Source organism: Arachis hypogaea, chromosome 9, assembly GCF_003086295.3.
Source record: "Arachis hypogaea cultivar Tifrunner chromosome 9, arahy.Tifrunner.gnm2.J5K5, whole genome shotgun sequence".
NCBI classification, from domain to species: domain Eukaryota; kingdom Viridiplantae; phylum Streptophyta; class Magnoliopsida; order Fabales; family Fabaceae; genus Arachis; species Arachis hypogaea.
The window spans coordinates 114,275,077-114,289,510 of NC_092044.1; the positions used below are offsets into that span (position 1 = coordinate 114,275,077).

The 14,434-nt window shown below is 34.9% G+C and overlaps 1 protein-coding gene across 1 annotated transcript; it reads right to left on the reverse strand.

The window, feature by feature from the left end:
* Positions 1–4,257: 4,257 nt before the first annotated feature.
* On the reverse strand, positions 4,258–4,908 carry LOC114924464 (uncharacterized). Its single transcript, XM_029289062.1, has 3 exons — positions 4,756–4,908; positions 4,461–4,635; positions 4,258–4,364 (listed from the first exon to the last, which is right to left on the reverse strand). The coding sequence occupies exons 1-3, from the start codon at positions 4,906–4,908 to the stop codon at positions 4,258–4,260; spliced, it is 435 nt and encodes a 144-aa protein (XP_029144895.1).
* Positions 4,909–14,434: the final 9,526 nt, after the last annotated feature.

The following is a 14,434-nucleotide window of genomic DNA, read 5'->3' on the forward strand; positions in this document are numbered from 1 at the left end:
ATGAGCTTTATTTATTTTGTTCAAATATATCGTGCTTGCTGTTGTTATGGATGGAGACAATGTCATGTAAGCTAAATAAACCATCGGATTTGATAAAATGAACCAAGGGGAACTCGGTTACTACTTTCTACTCTCTTTTTTGGACGGTGTCAAGTAGAAGTGAATTTTAAACAAAATTTATATATGGATTATTAGTGGACAAATAAAAACCAAAAAAGAAACATTTATTTATCTATTAAAAATATATATCAAACTAGTGTTGTAATGATTAAATAAAACATAAATATCTAAAGGTTTTTTTTATACATTTATTATGTCAATTATATGTATTTTTTGTTTTCCAATACATCTTATAACTCGGTAGGCTAAAGATAAATTTGTTGTAGATCAAAAATTCAGAGCTCCATTTAATAATTTACCATTTTATAATTTACTACTAATCCGTGAGTTTCTGTATAATTTACATAATTTAGTGATTTACAACAATATAGTATTAATCTCATTAAAAAAAATATAATTTTTGTCCTTAAAAAGAAAAAAAAAACTAAACTCTGTAATTTAAATAATATTATCACAAGTATTGTTCTAGCTAGGAGTGCTTAATTTGCAAGACAACATTAAACATATAAACAAACTATAAATCTAAATATCAAAAACAATAAAGATTTATATTTTTTTTCTGTTTGTTCATTCTCTAATTATGTATTGTAAACCTAATTACGTCATTTAAGGTGTCTGATTCTAACTTAAATTGCGTTAATAAGAAAATCGCATTTTAAAGATTTACTAGAACTACAAAATATGTGTAAATTAATTTAACATACAGATTTATTAGAAATGTAATTTCTGTATAAAGTTAGTTGTATCATACTATATTAGTAAATCCGTACCATTATATAAAATATACAATATACCTTTAAATTGATTCCTAACGAATTTCAAATTAATACATTGATCCCAATAAAATTTTATTACTTTAAAATTCATTGAAAATTACTTTTGTGAGACAATTTAATCCTTTTGTCACTTATAATAAAATATTTAATATACCTGGTAAAAAAATAATCTCCAAATAAATTTTATTATAAGGTAATCAAATTTCAACAAATATCGTTATAAAATAAATTGATCATTTTTAGTTTTTATAAAAAGATTATTAACTCATTTCAATAACTTCTAAAATAATAAAAATTTAATAAATATTAAAATGTTTGATTTAAAAATTTTTAAAAATTAATTTGATTCCGTATTTTAAAATATATAAAATTAGAGTGATTGTAGTATACAAGAAAAGGTAGTTTAATAACTATTTATATCCTTTATTATTAGTAGAGAACTAGAAATAGAACTAGATGCTATTCTTTTTTAATTATTTTTTAACTGTTGTGATAAGCACAAAGGATGTGAATGTCCATTAATATTATGAGTGATTCAATTTTTTTATAAAAAAATATTCATGTTATCAAGAAATAATTTACATTTAATAAATGTTGAAAATATGAACCCTATACATGTATAAATAGGGGGTATGGTACGAGACAATACACACAGAAGCAATAAAATACTATTTTCTCTCTTTATACACTATTAATAGTTTCTCTCTCTCTCTCTCTTTCTCTTTTCGTTACTACATATAAATATATGAATCATCTTTATTGAGCTAATTATATTAATGCTATAGTCTTCTATTTATACTTCTTTAGTTTATATATCGTCTTTATTTATTCTACAACACGTTATCAGCACGAGACTCTGATCAAATTTTAGGAAGACTCCAGGTAACAAATTTTCATTATGTCGAAACTCTCTCATCTTGAATTTAATGCTCTTGATATATCTGGAAACAATTATTTATCATGGATACTTGATGCTAAAATTCATCTTGATTCAATGAATCTTGAAGATACTATTAAGGCTGAAAATAATACATCCCAAAAGGATAAAACCAAAGCCATGATTTTCCTTTGTCGTCATCTTGACGTATGATTGAAAAATGAATATCCCACATTAAAAGATCCTGCAGATATGTGGAAAGACCTTGAAGAAAGGTACAATAATCAAAAGACGGTGATACTTCCTCAAGCCCGATATGTTAGAGAAAACTTTCTCGACCTTCCTTGCCTCGAATGTGCTCCTGCAACAGCAGTATCGAGAAAAATGATTTAAAAAAATATTCTGACTTAATTTTTTGCCTTCTTGTTGCTAAACGCAACAATGAATTACTTATAAAGAATCATGAAGCATGTCCAACTGGCGCCATCCCATTTCCTGAAGTAAATGCGGCAAATTATTATCCCATAAGAGGTAAATGACAAGATTTTGGTAATAAAAAAAATTATGGAAGGAAGAAAAATTATAGTCACAATAAATTATCTCAACAGAAGTAGGATAAAGAAAGAAACAATGGGTAAAGTAAATCAATTGATGATAAATGCTTCCGTTGTGGTGAAAAGGGCCATTGGATACGTACCTGTCATACCCCAATGCACTTAGTTAATCTTTATCAAGCATCCTTTTTTTTTTATAGTTTTATCTTCACTAAGGCCTCATAGGAGATGAGGTTACAAGTCAAACCACCTCACAAAAGGCAGCCCTCAATCACAATTAAACAAGACAAAAACAACAAGGCAAAGAAAACATAAATACACAGTTAAACTAAGACAACACTTCCCAATAAACAAAGCCAAAACCAGACCCCCAACAAAAATAATAGCAACAACACCTCAAAGAGAAAGAAGATTATTTTTGTATGACCGTTAAGCTAAGCCAGCTATCAACCAATAGGAGCCAAAGGAAGAGACCAGCAGTTAACACACACTTCTACTTCATTAATGACTGACTCTAAAAAAAACAGCTCTCCATTAAAAATAATCTTATTTCTAGCTTTCCACAAGCTCCATAGAATTGCAAAAAATATAGAAACCACCTGTCTTTATAATTTTTAGAGACACTCCTACCAATCCAAGATTCAAAACACCTAAGAGACTCCTCAGGCCATCCCCACATCACATTGAATTTGTTTAACACCAAAGACCAAACCTTCCATTCTTGCTCACAACCAAAGAAGAGGTGGTGAACGGACTCTGGAATCTTTCCACAAAGCACACACTCCGGCTGGGGGGCAATACCACAGTTGAATAGTTTCTCTCTGGTATTAAGTTTGTCATGCATTACAAACCAAGACAGCAGTTTCACACGAGGCGGGGCAGACCCCTTCCAAAGCTTCAAGATAAAGCTATTAACACACACTCCCTGCTGATTAAGATACACCTGCAAGAAGGATTTCAAAGAAAAGGATCCTGTCCTGCGGAATACGTTTCTCGGGGTACACAAGTCCTATCGCTTAAAGATAGCTTTCTTTCGAGCTTTCACTAGAATTTGATCCCAAATTATCAAACCGCCAAGCTATCGAATCTTCACCACCCCTAAAAGCACCCAGCTTTGGCAAGGACTTCAGCATCTCCTGCACCTCCTCCTCCTTCCACTGCCAAATATTATGCCTCCAATGAAATTGCCACACCCAAGACAGCCCATCCCAAAAATCGCAATCGCTAATGTGACAATCTTTGTCAAAAGCTACAGCAACCTTAAGAGCTCCACCTTTTATCCACACATTGTTCCAGAAACTAGTCCTATTCCCATCCCCAACCATCAACTGCAAACCTTCTCTAAACACCCTCAAGAGCTCCCTATTTTTCACACCAATCTGCATAATTTCTGGCCACACACCTCCACTGCCTTTCCCCTCCATACCAACCAGCAAATTCAAGTTACTAATTTTATTACAAGAACAAATAACATGTTTCCAAAGAGGACACTCCTTCTTTTCGAACCTCCACCACCACTTGAATAAAAGGGCCATGTTCTTTAACACTACATCGCCCACGCCAAAACCACCTTGACTTTCAGGTCTCTGAATGACATCCCACTTGATAGTCGGCATCCCCCTACTCCTATCCGCCTTTCCCCAAAAGAACCCCATTGTAAAGACACAATCTTTTTTGCCACAGCTGTTGGCATCTTGAAGATGCTTAGATAGTACATTGGGAGATTATTTAGGATGGCTTTAATCAAAACAAGCTTACCAGCCTTCGACAGAAATTTTTCCTTCCAACCACTCAGCCTCTTCTCTACTTTATTTATTACAGGCTTCCAAGTTTCTACCGTTTTAGGATTAGCTCCAAGCGGAATACCGAGATACTTGATTGACAGATTTGCTTTAGAACACCCTAAAACTTCACAAGCTAAGTCCACCACTCATTCATCACAGTTAAGACCAATAATCGCTGACTTTCCAAAGTTAATCTTCAATCCAGACATCTTCTCAAAACCTTGTAGCAATCTTCTATAGCCTCTAACAGTTTCTAACTCACATTAACAAAATAAAATCGTGTCATCAACAAATTGTAAATGAGACAACTTCACTCTATTGATACCCACCTCTAGAGGTTTCAACAAACCTTTCTCCCTCAGGCGGCACATCATGCTATTTACGATTTCTCCAACCAAAACAAATAGAAACGACGAAATTAGGTCACCTTGCCAAAGCCCCCTTTCCAAGTTGAATGGTTTGGTAGGACAACCATTTACTAGAATTGACATAGAGGCCTTCAAGCAAGCTTGAATCCACCCCCTCTATTTCATGCCAAACCCCATATTAACTAAGACTTTCTCCACGAAGCTCCATCTAACGCAATTATAGGCTTTCTGAAAATTCAATTTAACAATCCATGCCGGAACTCTTTTCTTTCTCACCCAATTCACCACTTCACAAGCTATGAGAGCCCCATCAAAAATCTTCCTACCACCCACAAAAGCTAATTGAACCTCTCCCACAAGCCTTGGCATAAAAGAACGCATTCTATTCACCAAAAGCTTCGAGATGACTTTATAAACATAGCCCACCATGCTAACAGGCCTATATTCTTTTAAGTTATTATTTCCTCCTTTGTGAGAAAAAGATACCTAAGTCAAGTTTGCTTGTTTTGGCATTGTCCTACTATAAAAAATTCCCAGAACAGTTTCACATAAATCCTTCCCAATCACATCCCAAAGTTTTCGAATACATTGAAGTTGAAACCATCTGGACCCGCTGCCCTTAAGGGCTCGCACTCCTAAACAACTCCTTTAATCTCTTCAACAGATGGATCCCTCTCCACCCAATTAGCCTCCTCATTCGAGATTCTGTTTACTTGCCCCTGGTCAAACCCAATATCATAGAACTACTCTTCAGTATACAACCGCTTAAAGAACATTCTTATTTCTCCCATAACTCTTCTCGGACCTCTAAAAATCTTTCCATCAATCATGATCTCCTCTAGTCTTTTACCTCTTTTTCTCGTTTTTGCTAAGGCATGAAATAATTTTGTGTTTCTATCCATCTTTGAAGCAAAGTTAGATCTAGACAATTGTTTCTAATGTTTGTCCTTTCGCTGATACCAGAACAGTTTCACAGAAATCCTTCCCAATCACATCCCAAAGTTTTCGAATACATTGAAGTTGAAACCATCTGGACCTGCTGCCCTTGAGGGCTCGCACTCCTAAACAACTCCTTTAATCTCTTCAACAGATGGATCCCTCTCCACCCAATTAGCCTCCTCATTCGAGATTCTGTTTACTTGCCCTTGGTCAAACCCAATATCATAGAACTACTCTTCAGTATACAACCGCTTAAAGAACATTCTTATTTCTCCCATAACTCTTCTCGGACCTCTAAAAATCTTTCCATCAATCATGATCTCCTCTAGTCTTTTACCTCTTTTTCTCGTTTTTGCTAAGGCATGAAAGATTTTTGTGTTTCTATCCATCTTTGAAGCAAAGTTAGATCTAGACAATTGTTTCTAATGTTTGTCCTTTCGCTGATACCAGCGCTCTGCCAATACCCTAAGGGCCTTCATTCTAGCCTGCAAGCATTCATCAACTTCACCACTCTCCAGCTTCTCATCAATAATTTCAATTTCATCTTCCACTTTTTGAATATTATAGTCAATGTAGCCAAATCTCTCCTTGTTCCACACCCTAAGCGGCATCCTAATAGCCTTAAACTTCTCTAGAATCTGGCCTCCATCCAACTTACTCCATTCCTCTCTGACCATATTAACAAAGTTTCCATGCAACAACCAAGTATCCAAAGTCCTAAAAGGCTTTGGTCCCCAATCAAGATCCTCAGAGGCTAACAGCAAAGGGTAATAATCTGAAAGAGCCCTATTCAACTCTTTTAAGTATAGGTCATTCTTCACCTCCTGCCACTCACAGTCTAAAACAACACGATCAATTCTACTACAATACTTTTCCCCATACCACGTAAATTTCCTCCCACTCAAATTCATATCAATCAACTCCATGTGACTCACCCATTGTTTAAACTCGCGACTACTCTGCGTAAGAGATTTATTTCTTTTCCTTTCTTCCTCTCTCAAGATCTCACTAAAATCCCCACCAAACATAATTGGGACACCTACCATCTTTTTAACCTCCTCCAGAAATTTTCAGAAAGCTACCTTTTCATCTCTTAGGTGCATACCGTATACCATACAAATGGCGCAATCAAACCTCAGCTCCATGATACAACCTTTCACTACAACCCATCTTTCACTTCTAAAAGTATTCGAACAAACAAAAAAATTCTTTATGCCACATACAAATGATAACCCCTGCTGAAAAAGAAGACTCCACGGTAGCCCAATCAATACCATTATCTCCCCACAAGTTCCTAATCAACCCTCTGTCACACCCACCTTTCTTTGTTTCAAACAAGCTCACAAAATCAACTCTATTTCTTAAACATACCCTTTTGACCATTTGTTCTTTCTCCCTTCCCCCCAAACCTCTAACATTCCAAAACAAGAATTTCATAATGAAATAAATTTAGCACCTGAACGTAGAACTCTGCAGTAGTTCCTGTCGTTGGTCAAGCTTCCTTTCTTCCCTAGGTTCCTGCTTCCTCTAACAGCACGCTTCCCTTCTTTTTTTGCGCCGCCCTTCCTCAATCCTTGAAGCTCCTTTAAAATGACCTTTTCCTCATTTACTGAGAAGATCATGCCAACTTCTTCACAAAAACTCATAGGTCTTCGTGCCTCACACATCCCCGCTCAAGTTCTCATTCTCACCCTCCAAATTAGGGCATACAGGCTTAATTCCCTACCTTGTTGTTTCGTCTCATCGCAGACTCTGATCACCTCCCTTTCCAATAGTTTGTGTATGTGGTTGTCGTCCTTACAAGGCCTAAACCCAGGTGGGAATGGGCAAGAAGACTGGGAATCTATACTTGAAAAAACCTCAACCTCCTCCAAGCTACAGTTGTTTCCTTCACTACCTATTTCCAATGCTTGCACCGCGTCAGACCCAAAAGGTAAATGAATCAGCAGACCCACAGGCCCACACTTATTATGCACCACGACATTCCCCCTTTCTTGCACTACTCCACCTTCAAGACCCAAAAGATTTTGGGCCACATCTAACCTCAGCCCAGCGTCTTCACTATCTTCCTCTATCTGATTTTCCCTTTCACCTTTTGAACAAAGAGGCCCAAATTCCTTAAACACCCCCTTAATAATATTTCATCAAGCATGAGTCTGCTAGTTATGTCGATTTTGCCGTATGTAGTATGCATGCTCCAGTCTCGCATTATTAATTCCTCGAGAATAGGGTCATGCACTTTGAAAAAGTCATCACCTTGTTCAATTAACTTGGACTCTTGGACTACACTTGAGCTTCGTACCACTTCTTCCATGGCTACTGAGCTTACCGCCCTACAAATATGTCGAGAGACTGAACTGATATTCTTTACCAATTCGGTTTCTTCTCCTGCACCTTCTTCTGACTTAGAAGGGTGCACTTGGGCACTGTACACCTCCCTCCCCACCTCCTTCACAAAAACTTGAAACTCATACCCACCAACCTTCAGGGTCAGCCATTCTTGGATAGGTTCCCACAGAAAAGAGTCCATAAGGATCCTTGTAGTAGTAAAAGAGCACGCTGCCTCTGCTAAATCTTCCAGCATCACTAATTTTTCCCACAAGCTCCCAATCTTTGAGAAGGATTCCAGAGACCAGACATGCACAAGAACTCCCATCAGTTCCACCCAGACTCTCGGGATAGGCTCCATGTGTCGCCTCCATAGGGCTAGATCACGACATTCAAATGATGACAAAGGAAAGGAAACAAATTTTGTTTCAAATGATGAAAATTCCACCACTCATGATGTATCTAATTTTTTTGGGGATCCAAAAGGAAGTATTAGCTATTTGATCAATGATGGAATAGTTTAATATGTGTGTTTGTTAAGTATTCATGTGAATAATTTTATTGTGCATGTACTTTTACTCATTTTATTATTATTTGTCTTTAAAAAAATGGCAAGGACATATTGTGAAGATATTTGCCTTGTAGATAATGCAAGTTCGCACAATATTCTTAAAAGTAATATATATTTTACTCATCTTGTGCCAAAAGAAGAATATGTTAATACTATTATTGGCTTAGACAATGTGATAGAAGGCTCCGGAAGAACTATAATTTTGTTTCCAGGAGGAACAAAATTTATAATAAATAATGCACTATTATCTACCAAGTCTCTGAGAAACTTGTTGAGTTTCAAAGATATTTGCCGAAATGGATATCATATTGAAACAATGAATGAAGGAAATCATGAGTACTTATGTGTCACAACTCATGATTTAAATAAAAATGTTATATTAGAAAAGTTACCCTCACTTTCATATGGGTTGTATTATACCAAAATTAGTGCAATTGAATCACATGTCATTCTAACCTAGAAGTTTACTAGCACAAATGAATTCATAACTTGGCACGACCGATTGGGTCATCCGGGAACAACCATGAGGCGGAGAATTATTGAAAACTCCTATGGACATTCACTAAAGAACCAGAAGATTCTTAAATCTAGTGAATTTTGTTGTACTGCATGTTTTAAAGGGAAGTTAATTTTAAGGCCATCACCAATAAATATTGGATTTGAGTCCTCTGAATTCCTATAAAGGATTCAAGGTGATATATGTGGACCTATTCATCCAACATGTGGATCTTTTAGATATTTTATGGTCCTGATAGATGCATCTTCGAGATGGTCACATGTGTGCTTATTGTCTTCTCGTAACCTGGCGTTTGCCAGATTACTGGCTCAAATTATTCGATTAAAAGCACAATTTCTAGAAAATCAAATCAAAGTAATTCGTCTTGATAATGCTGGTGAATTTACTTCCCAAGCATTTGATGTTTATTGTATGGCTAATGGAATAAGTTTTAAACATCTAGTAGCTCGTGTTCACACACAAAATGGGTTAGCAGAATCACTTATTAAATGCCTCCAATTAATTGCTAAACCCTTACTTATGAGAACAAATATCCCAACCTCGGTTTGGGGCATGCTATTTTACATGTCGCAGCACTTATTCGTTTGAGGCCAACGAGTTACCATCAGTTCTCTCCTATGTAATTAGCTTTTGGCCAGAAGCCAAATATTTTCCATTTAAGAATATTTGGGTGTGCGATATATGTTCCCATTGTACCACCTTCTCGCATTAAAATGGGACCCCAAAGAAATTTGGGGATATATATTGGATATGATTCTTTTTCTATAGTGAGGTATCTCGAGATACAAGCTGGAGATGTATTTAAAGCCACGGATTGTCATTTTGATGAATCAAAATTTTCAACATTAAGGGGAGAGAATAAGCTTCCTGAAAAGGAACTTAATTGGAAAGCATCATCCTTGATACATTCAGATCCTCGATCAAGGCAATGTGAACTAGAAATTCAAAAGATTATACATTTGCAAAGAATAACAAATGAATTGCCTGATACATTTTTCGATACAAAGAGGATAACCAAATCTTATATACCAGCAGAAAATGCCTCCAATTTGAATTGATATCCCAGTAGGACAAGTAGCAACTAAAGCAAAATTCATGCCAGAAGCGTGGTAGGCCTGTCGGTTCCAAAGATAAAAATCCTCAAAAGCGAAAAGAGGTAAATACTATTCCTGTCAAAAAAAGACATAGTAAAGACACCTACAGTTATCCAAAATTCTGAGATAGTTTTAACGCCAGAAGTCGTTCAGGTACCTGAAAATTATGAAAATAACAAGATCTCAATAAATTATGTATTTACATGAGATAAATGGGACCGAAATAACACAATTGTCAATAAAATATTTTCATATAATGTGGTATTAAATATCATGCATGAAAGTAAGGATCTTGAGCCAAGATCAGTCGAAGAATGTCGACAAAGAAATAATTGGCCAAAATGGGAAGAAGTCACGAGAGCTGAATTAGACTCACTTGCAAAACGTGAAGTCTTTGGACCTGTAGTCCGTACACCAGAAGATGTAAAACATGTTGGATACCGATGGGTATTTGTGAGAAAACGAAATAAGAAAAATGAAGTTGTATGCTACAAAGCTCGACTTGTAGCACAAGATTTTTCACAAAGGCCTGGTATAGATTACGAAGAAACGTATTTCCCTATAGTGGATGCGATAACATTGTGTAATTTGGTCAGTTTATCTACATATCATAAACTACATATGCATTTAATGGATAAAAAATGGGATCTTCATTCATCAAACAACATACACAAAAAAGATCTTGAAGAGATTTTATATGGATAAGTCACATCCATTATGTACCCCAATGATCGTAAGATCTTTGGATGCGAATAAGGATCAATTCCGTCCTAAGGAAGAAAATGAAGATATCTTTGGTCCTGAAGTACCATATCTTAGTGCCATTTGAGCACTAATGTATCTTGTTAATAATACACGTCCCGATATATCATTTGCTGTGAGTTTACTAGCAAAGTATCGTTCCTGAAGACATTGGAGTGAAATCAAGCAAATCTTTCGATATCTTCAAGAAACAGTTGATATTAGATTGTTTTATCCCTGTGGATCCAAGTCACAATTAGTTGGCTATGCAGATGCAGAATATTTGCCTGATCCATATAAAGAAAGATCTCAAATAGGATACCTGTTCATATATAGTGGTACAGTTATATCACAGAGGTCCACGAAATAGACGATTGCAGCAACATCTTCTAATCATGCTGAAATACTAGCGATACATGAAGCTAGTCGTGAGTGTTTTTGGCTCAGGAGTCTAATCCAATATATTCTGTCATCATGTAGACTGATTGATCATAAGATAGCTCCAACTATTCTGTTTGAAGATAATACAACATGCATTGCTCAACTTAAGGGTGGATACATCAAATGTGATAGAACAAAGCATATTTCTCCCAAATTCTTCTTCACTCATGATCTTCAAAATCAAGGGACAATTGATGTCCAACAGATTTGCTCAAGTGACAATTTGGCAGATCTATTTACAACGACACTTACAAAATCCTCCTTTGAAAGATTGCTACATGAGATTGTGATGCACTGATTTCGAGACATTAAATTATGTCGACAAAAGGGGGAAACTGTACTCTTTTTTTCTTGGTCAGGTTTTTTCCTATTGGGTTTTTCTTGACAAGGTTTTTAATGAGGTAGTCCCCATCACAAAGGATATTGTACTCTTTTTCCTTCACTAAAGTTTTTTTCCATTGGGTTTTCTTTAGTAAGGTTTTAACGAGACAATAATTCTAAATGGTCATCCAAGGGAGAGTGTTGTGATAAGCACAAAGGATATAGATGCCCATTAATATCATGGGTGACTCAATTTTTCCATGAAAGAATATTCATGTTACCAAGAAAGAATTTACATTTAATAAATGTTGAAAATATGAACCCTATACATGTATAAATATGGGGTATGGTACGAGACAACACACACAGAAGTAATAAAACACTATTCTCTCTCTTTATACACTATTAATAGTTTCTCTCTCTCTCTCTCTCTCTCTCTTTTTGTTACTACATATAAATATATGAATCATCTTTATCGAACTAATTATATTAATGCTAAAGTCTTCTATTTATACTTCTTTAGTTTATATATCGTCTTTATTTATTTTACAACATTAACTACTTAATGTCATGGGTGGAACTAGATTAATTTTGAGGGAAGAGTTAAAAAAAATTTACCATTAACAAAAAATAAAATAAAAATTTTAAAGAATTAAAATTCGTACATAATTTATAAAAAAAATTTGATGATTGGGAGAGGTTATTGTTCCCCGTATGATATATGGCTGTGTTTGTTTATAAAACATGACACTGAGACACAAAATTGTGTTTGATAGATGAGACAGAGACATTATGTCCAGAGATATTATATTAAATTGAAGGTTGTGGTAGGCTTAGAGAAGAGGGGTTGAATCTATGCCTTCCTTTTGAGTTGTTGTTATGACCTTTTAAAATAAACTTTCAATTCTGATTCTGTTTGTACTCAGCAGCAGAAATTTATGAGATAATTTATTTTTATCTCATGAATATCAGAAAATAGAACACAACAGAGAAGAGAAAAGCTAACACCAGCATGCATCTTGGTTCGGTTGCCTTGTGCTATACAACCTACGTCCAGTCTCCTCCACAATAATGGATGAATTTTCACTATAGTTAAAAGTATTACATACACCAATTTCACAGGATTGACCAAATTTTTTCACACTCAAGTTCTAACCTAACTTGACATTGGCTATGCTAATACCTAACTCTTCACTCTTAGTGCTAACCCAACTAAAAAAGGGATACTTAACAGGTACAGGATACAAGACACTTAATCAACCTAAAGAAATTTGAAATAACTCTAGACTTTTCTCTCAAGTGTATCACTCAGCCTTTTTCCACTCATGGCTTTTACTTGAGCTCTCTCACAATGTCTTTTCTCTCAAGAAATTACAGAAAGATAAATATTGAAAAGTACATCACAATCTGTAAAACATGAAGGAGATTGACTTCATGAGCAGCCTCTTTGCTATGTGATAAACCAGATTCGCAAACTTCAGATTCAGTTCTTCAGTGTTGGCCGAATGCTTATTTGAAAGAAAGCATTATCCAAGTAGATGAACTTCTTTACAGAACACACTCACCAAACTCTGGTTTTCTCTTCTTGGCTTCTGAATGAACAGAAAGCTTCTTTTATCTCCTTACATGTTGCTTGGTTGCTCTTCCTAGGTAAACTTCTTGAGCCTTGAGCTTCACCAACCCATTGTCTCACTTTTTCCCATTAATCCTCACAATGGAAACTTTGCTTCTGACTTCCCTATCTTGACCAAAAGCCACATTATCAGCAGAAAATGATTTTTTCAATGGTATACCAAAATCTTTACTGTTGGAACACAACTTGGTCTGCAAGACATATTCTCAACCGTTCATGCACAGCAGCAAAGAACAGAATTCCTCTTTTCCATATCACCAAAACTGGACTAAGCAGAAAGTTGGAAAGAGGAGAAGAAGATCTGATACATGTATAAGAAAATGGGTTACCTTTAACCTTTTCTTAAGCTTGATTTGGTTTGAAATGATTGATTAGACTTCTGCGTTTCAAGCTTGGACTTTCTCTTTCTTGCTTCTTTGATGATCAGTTTAGGGAGAAAGCTTTCTCTTTCTTACTCTGAGTTCTGACCAAAGCAGGCAAAAGTGTACGTTGCTTTTGGTAAAGCAAATGAGAGGGATTTGAAATTAACTCGGGCTTGGGTCGGTTTCTTCTTAAGTTCAGCTTGTTGATTTCTTTGACTTTGTTTCTTTTGGGCTCCACTTAACTAACCAGCCCATTAGTCTTGATGTTTTATTTTTATTCCATTTTGGACTGCTGGACAAAGTTTTGGCCTGTAATGTTTAATAAATAATTAGCAACATATAATTATTATTACTCAACACTAATTATTTATTTTACCCAAAAATAATGTTTGTCATCACTAATTAATTTAGTTAATTTCTTAACTCAACAATGTATTTTGTGTCTAGAAAAGACCCAAAAATACTAAAAGGGACACAACTTATTTTTTTATTTTATTTTTATTATTATTCTTATTAATGTTCATAATTATATTTATTATTAGAGTAAAGTATCATTTTTATCCCTAACGTTTGGAGTAAGTCCTAAAGTTCTCCCTAACGTTTAAATCGTCATATTTAAGTCCTTAATGTTTTAAAATTGGTTCAATATTGTCCCGCTATTAGAAATCCGTTAACAGAATTTACGGCTGGACAAAATTGAGATAATTTTGAAACAATAAGGACTTAAATAGAACTATTTAAACGTTAAGGACAACTTTAGGACTTATCCCAAACGTTAGGAATAAAAACGATATTTTACTCTCATTATTATTATATTTTTCTTTTTAAATTTTTTAAATAAAAAAATAAATTAGATTTCATAACTTATTTTATTTTATTACTAAACAGAATACAAAAATATTAAATTTTATATCTCTATTTTTTATGTTTTATTATTATCAGAAACAAATGTAGCTATATATGGGACTTTATCTCTACTAAATGTCATCATAAATTTTTATTAAACAA